Raw genomic sequence first — 14,703 nt, 5'->3', positions numbered from 1 at the left:
ATAACATACATACGACAAAACACATACAACATTAGACATATACAATGTATTTAAAGAGTGCTATTTGTCACATACAACATGCAGACGAAAGGACACCACATTCTTCAGACATCCACACATACACAAAGTTTAAACATACACGAGCAGCTTCGACAAAACATTTATAGAAAACACATACATGAACATACATTTTTTTGTATATTAAATTTGTTTATGGACAATACTTTTCTTTATTAGCCCAGTAACTTTCAGGACATAGGAGAAGCCATAATTTTCGTTTAGATTATATATATATATATATATATATTGCATACATATGTATACATAGTCAGACATATATCTATCTATATATATATATATATATATATATAATATATATATGTAAAAACACATACATGTATATATATATATATATATATATGTAAAAACACATATACATGTATATATATACAGTATATATATATATATATATATTATATATATATATTGCACATATATGTATATATAGTTACACATATATACATACATATATATATGCTTGCGTATACTTACACATATAATTTACTGCTGCCATAGTCAAAACTATGGATTATCCATTTAGGTTTAATTAGAATTATGTATACACAAGGGAAATTTAAAACACGTAGCGATGCATCGTATTTCTAGTTTCTCAAAAAAAAAAAAAAAAAAAAAAAAAAAAAAAAAAAACACAACAACCTACGGCATATCGTGGAATCTGAGCCACGTGGGATTAACCAGGATGGGAATCGATTCCGAGATTAGGACGAGTTTGAACGGAGTCTCGTCCTAATATATTTTGATAAACACAACCTAGTTTTTCATTGTTGTAGGCTTTCAATACTCGAAGTATTGCATTTAATTTATAATAAATCAAAATTTTAATTTTGTATTGATATACTGTATGTGTATATACATATATATATATATATATATATATAAATATATATATATATATATATATATATACATATATATATACAGTATACATATATAAATATTTTACTGTATATATTTATATATATACATATACGTGTATATATATATATATATACTGTATATATACATACACAAACACACACACACACATATATATATATATATATATATGTATATATATAATACATATATATATGTATACGTATATATATATTATAAAATTTCCCAACACTATCATAATCAGCCCACCACCGACCCGCCCAAAACTATATATATATCTTTCCTTTTTTCATTCAATTATAATATAATCCTTAAGGTAACCTTACAACCGTCTATTCTATATTTCGAGATAATATAATCCTTAAAATTACCATAGAAAAGTCTATTCTATATTTCGAGAAAATAATATAATCCTTAAAATTACCTTACAACCGTCTATTCCACATTTCGAAAAATGATATATTCCTTAAAATTACCTTAAAACCGTCTATTCTATATTTAGAGAAAGTAATATAATCCTTAAAATTACCTTACAACCATATATTTTACATTTCAAAAAATATAATACTTAAAATTACCTTAGAATCGTCTATTCTATAATTCGAGAAAATAATATAATCCTTAAAATTACCTTAGAAAAGTCTATTCTATTTGGAGAAAATAATATAATCCTTAAAATTACTTAGGAACCGTCTATTATATATTTTGAGAAAATAATATAATCCTTAAAATTACCTTGCAACCATCTATTCTATATTTCGAGAAGGTAATATAATCCTTAAAATTACTTTAGAAATCTATTCTATATTTCGAGAAAATAATATAATCTTAAAAATTACCTTATACAACCGTATATTCTACATTCAAAAAAATAATACAACCCTTAAAATTACCTTAGAATCGTCTATTCTATTAATACGAGAAACTATATTCTTAAAATACTAGTAGTCTTACCGTATGCATCCCAGCAATGTTAATCAAAATAGTCCTTCTGTTAACTATAAAAATGTTGAATAATAAAACATTGCATGCATTAACGAGAAGAATGTTGACCAACAATATAACCTAAAGATGAATATGAAGATGAATTTAATGTTTTAGTGATGAGTCAAATGATATGAAGACTTTAAACCTTTTATGTTATAATATATGGATTAGGGTCATTTGGCACCAGGGCCGGGAGGTCATTCAGCCCAAATGTGCATTTAGAGGTTATAGATTGATAGAAGTTAGACAGCGAGAACGAGGTGCTGTAGGATACTAAGTGCAGCTATGGGGGCGAAGGGAGGCGGCAAAGACCGTAGAGTTTTGTGTGCAGTGTACCGCTTGACGCTGAGGATAATTTAAAATTAATGATCTAATGATAATTCCCAAATGTACGAAAAAAAGTTATTGTAATAAATCTATATATATATATATATATATATACTGTACATATATTGTATACCTGTATATAAATAAACAAATATATATATATATATATATATATACTGTACATATATTGTACACCTGTATATAAATAAACAAATGTATATGCATACATACATACACACACACACACACACATATATATATATATATATACACATATATATACATATATATATATATATGTATATATATATATATATATATATTAATAACAGAAGTGCTCTGAATAAAACAAAATAAAATAATGTTACACTCCTTTAATCATGCAAGGAAGTCACATGACGAATTAGGATAACACAACCTTGTTTTATCGCAATTATGCAGCTTTTCTAAAGAAAAACCTTCCCAAAACATTTTGTTTTCTTAAAACAACACTATAATAACTTTCTAGAAAATGGAAAAACAAAATACCCAAATAATTACCTCCACGGGAACCGTGAAAATTGTTTTTCAGCACGAAATGTCCCGAGAGAGAGAGAGAGAGAGAGAGAGAGAGAGAGAGAGAGATGATTACTTATGTATTACAACCATTGATATTACATTATTTTTCTATTAAGTTATTTTCGTCTGTTCTATAAAACATATTGGCCAATGATTTTATGAGAGAGAGAGAGAGAGAGAGAGAGAGAGAGAGAGAGAGAGAGTTCTTCGTAAGGCATAATCCTAAGTTATACTCACGACAGTGTCACAGAACTCTAAAGCAGTCCCGCCTTAAACAAACCAATGGTAAACAAATGCACAAGACTTACGTTTTCTATAATGATTTTCTACACGAACCACGTACCTGTTTGATAAAAGATTTAAATTCACAAGGAATAAAACCTTTAATGAATCAACTGAGGACAGAAATGGAATTTTACGACATCACTAATATTATTGTTTCTGTTAAAATGCTTAATACTATAATGATTGAGTAAAATGTACACAAAATGTTTTTTAAAAAATTATGTCAAAACATTTTATATAATATTACATTAGTTAATTGTTTACATTATCGTGTAGACATGCCTTTAAATGATTAATCTAGGAGATTTAACAAATCTACAATACTTATATGATAATATATACTGTATATATGTATGTACACACACATACATACACACATATTATATATATATATATATATGTGTGTGTGTGTGTGTGTGTGTATACCCATTCATACCTATATATATATATATATATAGATTATATGGTATATACATACATATATACAACCATGTATTTATATATATATATATATATATATGTATACATATTTATATACATTTATATATATATATATATATATATTAAGTATATATATATATATATATAACGTATACAAACCTTTATACTGTGTATGCATATATAGATGTATAACTATGCATAAATGTATTTACATGTATTATACATATATACATATGTGTATATACATTATATATAAAATATATATATATATATATATATATACATATAATATATATATATATATATACAGTATATATATATTATATATATATTATTATATATATATATATATAATATATATATATATATATATATATACTGGCCAGGTAAAATGCTTTTTGAATAAACTTACACTAATAAGAGAATTCGTAAATATCATTCTTATATCCCAAATAAATAATTTTCTAAGAATAAAAATACAAAATAAACATTTCAAAATATCAATTTTCTTTCATTTCTGAAATGAGAAAACTGTATTAACCAAATACACAATGAAGACTTTAATGAGTTTTAATCAACTCTTCAACGCACATCTAATTATCCAATCACATTAAATTACACATTTTTATGTACATTAATATGCCCATTGATGCTCATGTATGTGATTTCAATGCGCAGGGGAATGTGAGTGATGTGGAATATCTTTGTATGTGTATAGAGCTGAGTATCATGTGTACTGAGTCAACACTACATTGAAACAAACTTGATACTGTACTCGGCTGTGTGTACGTATGTGTACGTTTTTCATGTATAGGTTTTGAGCGTGTACGCAAGACAAAGGCGCAAGTTAAAAGTGTGTGCTTGTGAGTGCAAATGTGTGGGGATATGTGCGTTTAAATTTTTAAAGGCCACTTATGAATGGCAGAGGCAAGGGGCAGTGACATTGCCCTATCAAGGACAATGCCCTAGAGACTGACCATACATACATATGATCGGCGCCCAAGCCCCTCTCCACTCAAGCTAGGATCAAGGAGGGGCCAGGCAATGGCTGCTGATGACTCAGCAGGTAGACCTATAGGCGTGTATACAAACATTCTGCTAGCGTGTTAATAATAAAACAATGAATTAAATTATCATACAATAACACATATGGTATTGCTTAAAATGGAAAAAAGGAAAATTCTGTTTTTAAAAAGAAACATCAATATATTCCAAATTGCGAACCATTTGAAAAGGTGCACTTTGCATAATCTTGCAAATTCTAAAAAAAATATGCGTTATGAATAATTCGCAAAATCTGAAAAATATGCATTATGTATATTTTCCCAAAATATAAAAACGTGGACTTTGTTAACTTCACAAAATCTGAAAAAAATGCAAATTGTACTATTTTGCAAAATTTAAATGTTAATCTGCTAAATCCGTCCAGTATAATTTCACAAAATCTAAAAAAAATGTGCACTTGTGTAATTTCAGAAAATAGAAAAAAGTCTGAAAATGTGCACTATATTTTCGCAAAATCTGAAAATGTGCACTTTGCATAATTTCGAGAAAAAAATCTGCATTTAGTTAATTTAGTAAAATCTGAAAAAAGGTGTAATTTGTACCATTTTGCAAAATCTAAAAAGGTGCACTAATGTTATTTTGAAAATCTCAAAACTACATTGTATAATTTCGCAAAATCTGAAAAATGTACAGTTTGCATAACTTTGCAAAATTTGGACATTTATGTAGGTCTACTTTGTATATTTTCGCAAAATCTGAAAAATATGCACGATGTTAATTTCGGGAAATCTGTAAAAATGTGCCATTTGTATTATTTCACAAAATTAAAAAAAAAATGTGCAATAGTGCTATGTTGCAAAATCTTAAAAATCTACACTATAATTTCGCCAAATCTTAAAATATACAGTTTACATAACTTTGCAAAATCTGAAATATATTCACTTTGTATAATTTTGCAAAAACTAAAAACATGCACTGCATAATTTTACAAAATCTGCAAAAAATATGCACTATATGTAATTTCGCAAAATCTGCAAAAAATATGCACCATATGTAATTTCGCAAAATCTGCAAAAAATATGCGCTTTACCTAATTTCGTAAAATCTGAAAAAAAATATGGGCTTTGCCTAATTTCGCAAAATCTGAAAAAAAAAATATGGGCTTTACCTAATTTCGCAAAATCTGAAAAAAATATGCGCTTTACATAATTTCGCAAAATATGAAAAAAATATGCACTCTACATATTTTCGTAAAATATGAAAAAATATGCACACTACATATTTTCGTAAAATATGAAAAAATATGCACTCTATATATTCGAAAAATATGAAAAAATATGCACTCTATACATTTTCGTAAAATATGAAAAAATATGCACTCTATATATTCGAAAAATATGAAAAAATATGCACTCTATACATTTTCGTAAAATATGAAAAAATATGCACTCTATATATTTTCGTAAAATATGAAAAAATATGCACTCTATGTAATTTTTACAGTTCGTTTTTTTTTTTTTTTTAAATTATAGTAGTAGTAAAAGTTAAAGCTGTACGACATTAGCATGAAGTGTATAAAAAAAAAAAAAAATTAGATCAAGTTAATTCATAAAATACATCAAGGTTTAACGAAGATGTCCTGTCCGTCTTTAAGATACCAATATCACTTGTCATAAATAAGAGAGAGAGAGAGAGAGAGAGAGAGAGAGAGAGAGAGAGAGGGTATAAATCTTCAGAAATGAATGAGACACTCATATCAATAGAAGAAAAAACATGCTAAAATTATCGAGAGTTTGGTAATTACAAATCTTTTTCTGTAATGCACATCTTAATATTTAAACCTAAAGAGTTGTAAGTTATATATATATAAAAAAAAAAAAAAAAAAAAAAAAAAAAAAAAAAAAAAAAAAAAAAGCATAAAAGTAGATATTCCATCTTGTTTTGAAAAAAAAAATCAGTGTGCTAAACCTTATGAATTACAATTAATCAAAGTCAATTGAAACAAAGGTTATACTAATGTAAGGTCAATGATTTTTTTAAATTCAGCAAAATTATTAACAGAACACACCCCTCGATGTAGTGGCCTTCCAATAAACTAAATTACTAACTATGCTAAAGGCATTCACTACAAACTAGTAGTTACATATCTATTCCCATATATTGATTCAGCATCAGAAAAGTTAAATTTAATTATTTATATAAAATTTAGGCAATATGGCCCACATCCGGTAAAGGGGGAAATCATTCAGAGATGCAACAGAGGGAAAATCCCCCAGTTACACAACGAAGTAAAAGCTAGAAGAACTTGTACAGAAATGTGAGAATGGATATCAAGTAAAAGTCCAAATAGTGGGTGCAGCTAGGATCAAAGAAAAGCTTCAGAGACCCTTAATGAATACTTAAAGTGACCCCATGGAACACCAGTAAACTTTTAGCCAGTGCTGACCTCCTCAGCATGATACCTGGCAATCTTTCGATAGTTTCCAGTTTTCGAAGTCCATGAAAGCGTCATATGTTTGTCTGGTGGTGATAACGATGGAGAAACCATTATCCCCAGCTTGTATCACTGTACTATACCGGAGAGGTTCAAATTAAGCTAGCAAAAGCATATGCAACGTACAATGCGAGTGATGCAGGAAGCGAACTTTATGCAGCATAGCGCAGTAGCTATTAAAATAGGTCCCTTTCAGATTTCGATAGCTTAAATCAAGAGGTTCAAATACTGCAATACACAATTAAGGTAAACAAAATAGCCCCTTTGATGTTAATTATTTGAATATTGACACCCAAAAAGTCCCTCTGTGGTTAATAACTTAGCAAGAGATGACTGATTTAAGGAAATTTGTCTGCTTTCAGGCTTATCCTAAAAACAGAGGGTCGATCCATCAAAAATTTAAAATGCATTGGGAAGTCCTTCTTATTTATAAGAATATGCCTGGACATATATATATATATATATATATACACGTATATACGTATTCATATGTAATGTATATACAGGTATATATATATATATATATACACACACACACATATATATATATATATATGTATATATATATATACTGTATATATATATATATATATATACAATATATATATACATATTCACATATAAATATACATATACATATATACAGTATATATCTATCTATCTATCTATATATATATATATATATATACATATATATATATATATATATATACATATATATATATATATATATATAAAATTTCCCATATAGCATATTCGTTTTAATTATACGATTCAAGTTAAAAAATATAAGTTATTTAGACAATTCGCATGTAACCGATTACCTTTTGAGTTTACCAAAAGCAATACAGATATGAGCGGTCAGCTGTGACAGCTGTACCTTACAGTGACCTCGTAAACATTGCTGAATTTTACAAAGCTGAAACTCCTCAAAGAGTCTATTAGAAAAAAAGATGGTTAACCATTCCGTCTACTGAATGATAACGTAGAAAAATATTAAAGAAAAACATTGAAAATAGTTATAAAATTTCTGGGAGAAGTCCAGATTTTTTGTCTTTTCTGAGAGATTTTTTTTGTGTGGGGGGGGGGAAAAGATCCCTCAAAAAGTCTATTAGAAAAAAAGATGGTTAACCATTCCGTCTACTGAATGATAACGTAGAAAAATATTATAGAAAAAACATTGAAAATAGTTATAGAATTTCTAGACAAAGTCCAGATTTTTTTGTCTTTTCTGAGAGATTTTTTTTTTGTGTGTGGGGGGGAAGATCCCTGAAATAGTCTATTAGAAAAAAAGATGGTTAACCATTCTGTCTACTGAATGATAACGTAGAAAAACATTAAAGAAAAACATTGAAAATATTAACAATAGAATTTCTGGGAAAAATCCAGATTTATAGAGATAAAAAGAACGAATTTTTGTCTTTTCTGGAAGGATTTTCAATTTTCTGGGAAAAATCGAAGAAAAGACGAATTAAATGGCGGATTGATTTAGCAGGATCTTACCGAGATATGAGATGCAACTGTAAAATGATTTGCTGAAATGTAAAAAAACAATTTGCTGAAATGTAAAAAAAAAAAAACGAAAATATGTGAAAAGAGAGCTTTATAAATTATGCTTTAGCTTTAACTTTTTTTATTGTTAAATAAAGCTAAAGGTTCTTTGCCTTTTTTTTAATTCTAAAGGTTATGAAATACTATTTTAACTTTTTATAGTTACATAAAGCTCAAGGTTCTTTGCACTTTTCTTTTTAAATTCTAGAGGTTATGAAATACTATTTTACTATTTTTCTATCTGAGATACAAAGTACAATTTTGTTTGTCTTTTGTTATTGTTAAAGCCCTGTCCACACGATCGAGCATGCCCGACGGGCAAACAGTAATACCAGGCCACAATAGTTAGTGAAAATGAGGGTTGATGACGTCAGAAGTGGGAAAACTAATAGTAGGTATCTGGCAACACTGTATGTAGCCAGATCCCTCTGCGGTTTTCCAGCTTCTGACGTCATTAACCCTCATTCTTACTAACTATTGTGGCCTGGTATCACTGTTTGCCCGTCGGGCATGCCCGATCGTGCGGATAGGGCTTTCGTTAAAACATCAGTCACATAAGATAGACTAAGATTTTATCAAATGATTTATTTAAAAAATACGTCTCAGGTTTTCAGCCTAAGCAGCTAACCAATTAACAAAATATAAAGTCTAATGTAGAAATATATTTGAGAAATTCATTTAAAACATAAAATTACCGTTTTAATTCATCATATTAAAAACATGACATTTAAACATACGTTATCAAATCACAATATGAAATTCATCACTGAAAGATCTATCTATAAATCTATTCATTTAAAAAGGGTAAAATTAAAGTTTTAATTCAAATCAAAATATTGAATGACTTATGTTGGACGCTATAAAATCACAATATGAACTCCATCTCTGAAAGATCTATCTTTAAATCTATTCATTTGAAAAGGATAAAATTAAAGTTTTAATTGAAATCAAAATATTGAATGACTTATATTGGACGCTATCAAATCACAATATAAAATTCAACTATCAAATATCTATCTATCAATTCATTAATTTAAAAGGTAAAATTACAGCTTAATTTCATCATATCAAAACATTAAATGACAATTATTCTAAAAGATAAAAATAAAGTTTCAATTCATATAAAATATTAAATGACTTATAATGGACGCTATCAAATCACAATATGAAATTCAACTATAGAATATCTATCAATTTATCAATTAATAAGATATAATTACAGTTTTAATTCATCATATCAAAACATTAAAATGACGATTAATCTAAAAGATAAAAATAAAGTTTTAATTCGTATAAAATATTAAATGACTTATAATGGACGCTATCAAATCACAATATAAAATTCAACTATAGAATATCTATCAATTTATTAATTTATAAGATATAATTACGGTTTTAATTCCTCATATCAATACATTAAAATGACGATTAATCTAAAAGATAAAAATAAAGTTTCAATTCGTATAAAATATTAAATGACATAATGGACGCTATCAAATCACAATATAAAATTCAACTATAGAATATCTATCAATTTATTAATTCATAAGATATAATTACAGATTTAATTCCTCATATCAATACATTAAATGACGATTAAGCTAAAAGATATCAACTCACAATATAAATTTCAACTATGGAGGATTTTTCCATCTATCTATCGATATATCTATCTATCTACCTTGAGCGAGGTCTTGATATCCTGGTCTCCCATAGCGACAGCGGCCGCGCGATCCTTATCGCAATAGATCTCCTCCTTCCCCGGCGCCCCGAGGTGTCCCATCAGCTTCCTCTTCTGCCGGAGTTCGGTGGCGAAGAACTTGGAGATCATCTTCCCTTTAGCGCGGCTTTCTTCGTCGCCTTCGTCGACGCTACTGCAGGTTTAAAATATAATAACACCAATAAAATATGCCTTCTTAGATGCCTGTGGAGGTATAAAATATAATAAAAGAAATAAAATATGCCTTCTTAGACGCTTCTGAAGGTATAAAATAAAAAATACGCTTTTTTCGATGTCTGGGAGTAAAATATAAAAAGAATAAAATACGCCTTCTTAAACGTTTCTGGAGGTATAAAAAAATACGTTTTTTTCGACGCGTCTGGGAAGAGTAAAATATAAAAAAATAAATAAAATACGCCTTTTTAAATGCTTCTGGAGGTATAAAATAAAAAATACGCTTTTTTCGACGCTCCTCAGAGGAGTAAAATATAATAGAACAAATAAAATACGCCTTCTTAAACGCTTTCGAAGGTATAAAATAAAAAATACGATTTTTTCGACGCGTCTGAGAGTAAAATATAATAAATCAAATAAAATACCTCTTCTTAGACGCATCTGGAGGTATAAAATATAACAAAAAATAAAATACGCCTTCGTCGACCCTTCTGGAGGTATGAAATAGATTAAAAAATATAATACGCCTTCTTTGACTCGTTTGGAGGAGTTAAATATAATTAAACAAATAAAATACGCTTTTTTTTTCAACGCCCCTTAAGGTACAAAATAAAACGAAAAATAAAATGTCACCCTAAAAAAGTTTTGTGAGATCTGTGTTACAGAATGGACATGATTCATGGTATAACAATGAAAAAATCTCCAACTGATTCAGTAGATTTGAGAACAAAGCCCTCAGAAATATATTGGGAGTTAAATGGCAGGACAGGATTAGAAATGAAACTACAAGAAAGATTACTCGAGTGCCATATGTGGATGAGATCATGATGAGAGGTAGATGGAGATAGTTTGGGCATGCTCTTCGCACTCCCCGAGAGAGATTAGTTCACTAGACGTTTAACTGCGCTCCACAAGGCACTGGAAGAGTTGGAAGTCCCAGGCCTACATGACTGAGGACTATGAAGCGCGAAGTAGGAGATGATGAATGGAGAAGTATTGAATTAAAAGCTCAAGACAGAGACGACTGGTGAAGATGACGATGACGATGATGATGATGATGATGATGATGATTCATGTAAATATACTATGATGTGCGTATATACATATATGTGTATATATATACATACATATATATATGTGTAGAAATCACGAAAGCTGACACGTGATGAATATAAAATGTATTATAGCCACGAAAGGAAAAATGAAAAAGACTTGATTGGAGTTAGTACTTTCATCCACTCAGGACATATATATATATATATATACATATACAGTATGTGTGTATACACACACACATATATATATATATATATATATACATACATATACAGTATGTGTGTATACATATATATATATATATATATACATATATATAAATATACGCACATCATAGTATATTTACATTAATAATTTTCTATTTACCATTGTACTATTATTACAATTGCAATTTTTACTATTTATCTAAATATGTTTTTAAATAAAAAATATATCGACTCGTGAATACTTTTTGAACAACAAATGAAGAAGATTTCGAAGACTCACCCTCCACCAGAAGCTTCCTTCTTCTTCGTCTGCGACTTCGCCCTCCTGACGTGGTCGGACTTGGTCTGCCCCAGTCCGGCGACGCCGCCCTGAGAAAGGGGTGCTTCAGGGCCATGGTCTCTTGGCATTTGAGTAAATGGATCATGGGTGGCGTGTGGGTGTGTGTGGGTGGGAATTCACGGAACGCGGGTGTGGGTGTCGAGTGTGATAATTGTGAGTTTTGGAGTGTGAACGTTGTATAATCTGTTCTAGCAGTGGTGCAAGTGAACACATATTGGTGTGGAGAGAGAGAGAGAGAGAGAGAGAGAGAGATTCACAGACTTAGATACTCTGAAGTAGAATGAGTCTACAAGTAATGAAACACAAGTGTCATGATGTATTCAGATGAAGGAAATAAATGCATGAAAGTAGGAATGGAGAGAGAGAGAGAGAGAGAGAGAGAGAGAGAGAGAGAGAGAGATATTATCAAGTGGAATGAGTCTATAACTAATGAAACATAGATATGATATATTTAGATGGAGACAAATGAATGAAAGTACAATTGAAGATATTTTTTTTCATTATTAAATAGGAACAAGACGGAATTACACAGTGGAGGAAGCAAAGCTCTGATAGGATGAAGCAAGTGTTCAATAGGTGCAGCAAGTGACACTGATCACACGTGTAACATATTTATCAAATGTGGTTAACATTAACAACTACAAAGGCGATTTAAGGTGGATTTGGTGTAAGTGGCAACTAGGACCTCTGTGGTGCTAACCCCACAGAGAAAGGCAAGTGGTGAGAGAAAATTACCGTGGTGGTAGTAACTCCTTAAGTGGCAACTGGGACCTCTGCGGTGCTAGCCCCACAGAAGTAGACAAGGGGTGAGAGATAAAATTACCGTGGTGATGACTCCTTAAGTAGTAACTAGGACCTCTGTGGTGCTAGCCCCACAGATGTAGGCAAGTGGTGAGAGAGAAATTACCATGGTGGTAATGGTAGTGCCGGAGTCAGTACTGGTGCTCAATTGTTTTAGAACTGGAGGCCCGGTGGATTTGGTGTCCCGGTTTGTTGGTCATAGGTCTTCTTTCTAAGCTAAGATAGGTACAGGGACCTATTCTTGAAAATATTTAACATTTCCCCCAAAAAATATCTATAGAAAAAAAAAATGATCTCAGTCATGTATGAGAAACAGTAAAGCCTGCAAAAGCTTTCGCCCCGAAAATGAAAAAATGTTTCGTGTATGTACATGAGTTAGATGACGCTATATATTCACGTTTCTGTTTATAACGAAAAGTAGTTTATGCTATTCAAAAACTCTAGGGTTCAAATGCGGATAAAATAAAAAAAGAACTTGGTGAAAGGTCATACCTCAAAACTCGCCAGCCAGCTCCTTCAGAATACTCTCACGGGCTTATCAAACAATAGTCACAAATAGGATTTAGCTTCAACCAGTTATTAAACTATGGTTGTGACTAATTAGGATGTGGATATGAGAGAAAAAGTAATATATACATGATTTTAGAGAGAGAGAGAGAGAGAGAGAGAGAGAGAGAGAGAGAGAATCCCAAAACGGGTTTTAGGGAATCCTAACTCATAAACTTGTTAACACATACCATAAACAAACCAACTGTGACGAAAAACCAAATTTCTATTCGAATTGGCACTGTCTAGTTCCATCTGGCAGCTCAAGAAAATAGGATCTAATCCCTCGGAAGCTAGCACTGAGCAATAAAACTCTGTCTGGCAGCTCAAGAAAATAGGGTCAAACCCCTCACAAGCTAGCACTGAGCAATAAAACTCAGTCTGGCAGCTCAGGGAAATAGGTTCTAATCCCTTGGAAGCTAGCGCTGAGCAATAAAACTCTGTCTGGCAGCTCAAGAGAATAGGGTCCAATCCCTCAGAAGCTAGCGCTGAGAAATAAAACTCTGTCTGGCAGCTCAAGGAAATAGGGTCCAATCCCTCGGAAGCTAGCACTGAGCAATAAAACTCTGTCTGGCAGCTCAACAAAATAGGGTCCAATCCCTCGGAAGCTAGCGCTGAGCAATAAAACTCAGTCTGGCAGCTCAAGGAAATAGGGTCCAATCCCTCAGAAGCTAGCGCTGAGCAATAAAACTCAGTCTGGCAGCTCAACAAAATAGGGTCCAATCCCTTGGAAACTAGCACTGAGCAATAAAACTCTGTCTGGCAGCTCAACAAAATAGGGTCCAATCCCTCGGAAGCTAGAGCTGAGCAATAAAACTCAATCTGGCAGCTCAAGAAAATAGGGTCCAATCCCTCGGAAGCTAGCGCTGAGCAATAAAACTCAATCTGGCAGCTCAAGGAAATAGGGTCCAATCCCTCGGAAGCTAGTGCTATGCAATAAAACTCAGTCTATGGAGATGTGAAGACAAAACTCAATGTCGAAGTGCCGAACAATAATAAATACTATCGAGTTTAGTTGATAAAGGTGTACAGTACTTCTCCAAATATAGGCATCTAAATAAAAGTGGATGTCAGTGGTCAGAGTGGAGCAGCTGTTACACACAAAAAACATAAAGGCACCCGAAGACAAGAAAAAATGAAAGACATCTTCTCTCGGTAGCAACGGTTGAATAGCAAAAAGAAAAGAAAAACATAAAAACCATAAAGAAACTGGCCCCACGCATACACCACTCAAATATGGCACATGGGCCCTGAA

General features: G+C 30.7%; 1 protein-coding gene across 1 annotated transcript in view; it reads right to left on the bottom strand.

Annotated features, from left to right (window-relative positions):
* Positions 1-14,703, bottom strand: part of LOC137634288 (outer dynein arm-docking complex subunit 4) — a 62,926-nt gene that overhangs the window by 21,159 nt on the left and 27,064 nt on the right. The window contains exon 4 of the mRNA XM_068366619.1: positions 10,287-10,479. Within this exon, the coding sequence (XP_068222720.1) occupies positions 10,287-10,479 (193 nt within the window). The remainder of the gene's footprint in view (positions 1-10,286; positions 10,480-14,703) is intronic.

This window comes from Palaemon carinicauda, chromosome 44 (assembly GCF_036898095.1).
Source record: "Palaemon carinicauda isolate YSFRI2023 chromosome 44, ASM3689809v2, whole genome shotgun sequence".
Taxonomy (NCBI): domain Eukaryota; kingdom Metazoa; phylum Arthropoda; class Malacostraca; order Decapoda; family Palaemonidae; genus Palaemon; species Palaemon carinicauda.
This window is presented reverse-complemented; position numbering and strand designations above follow the sequence as displayed.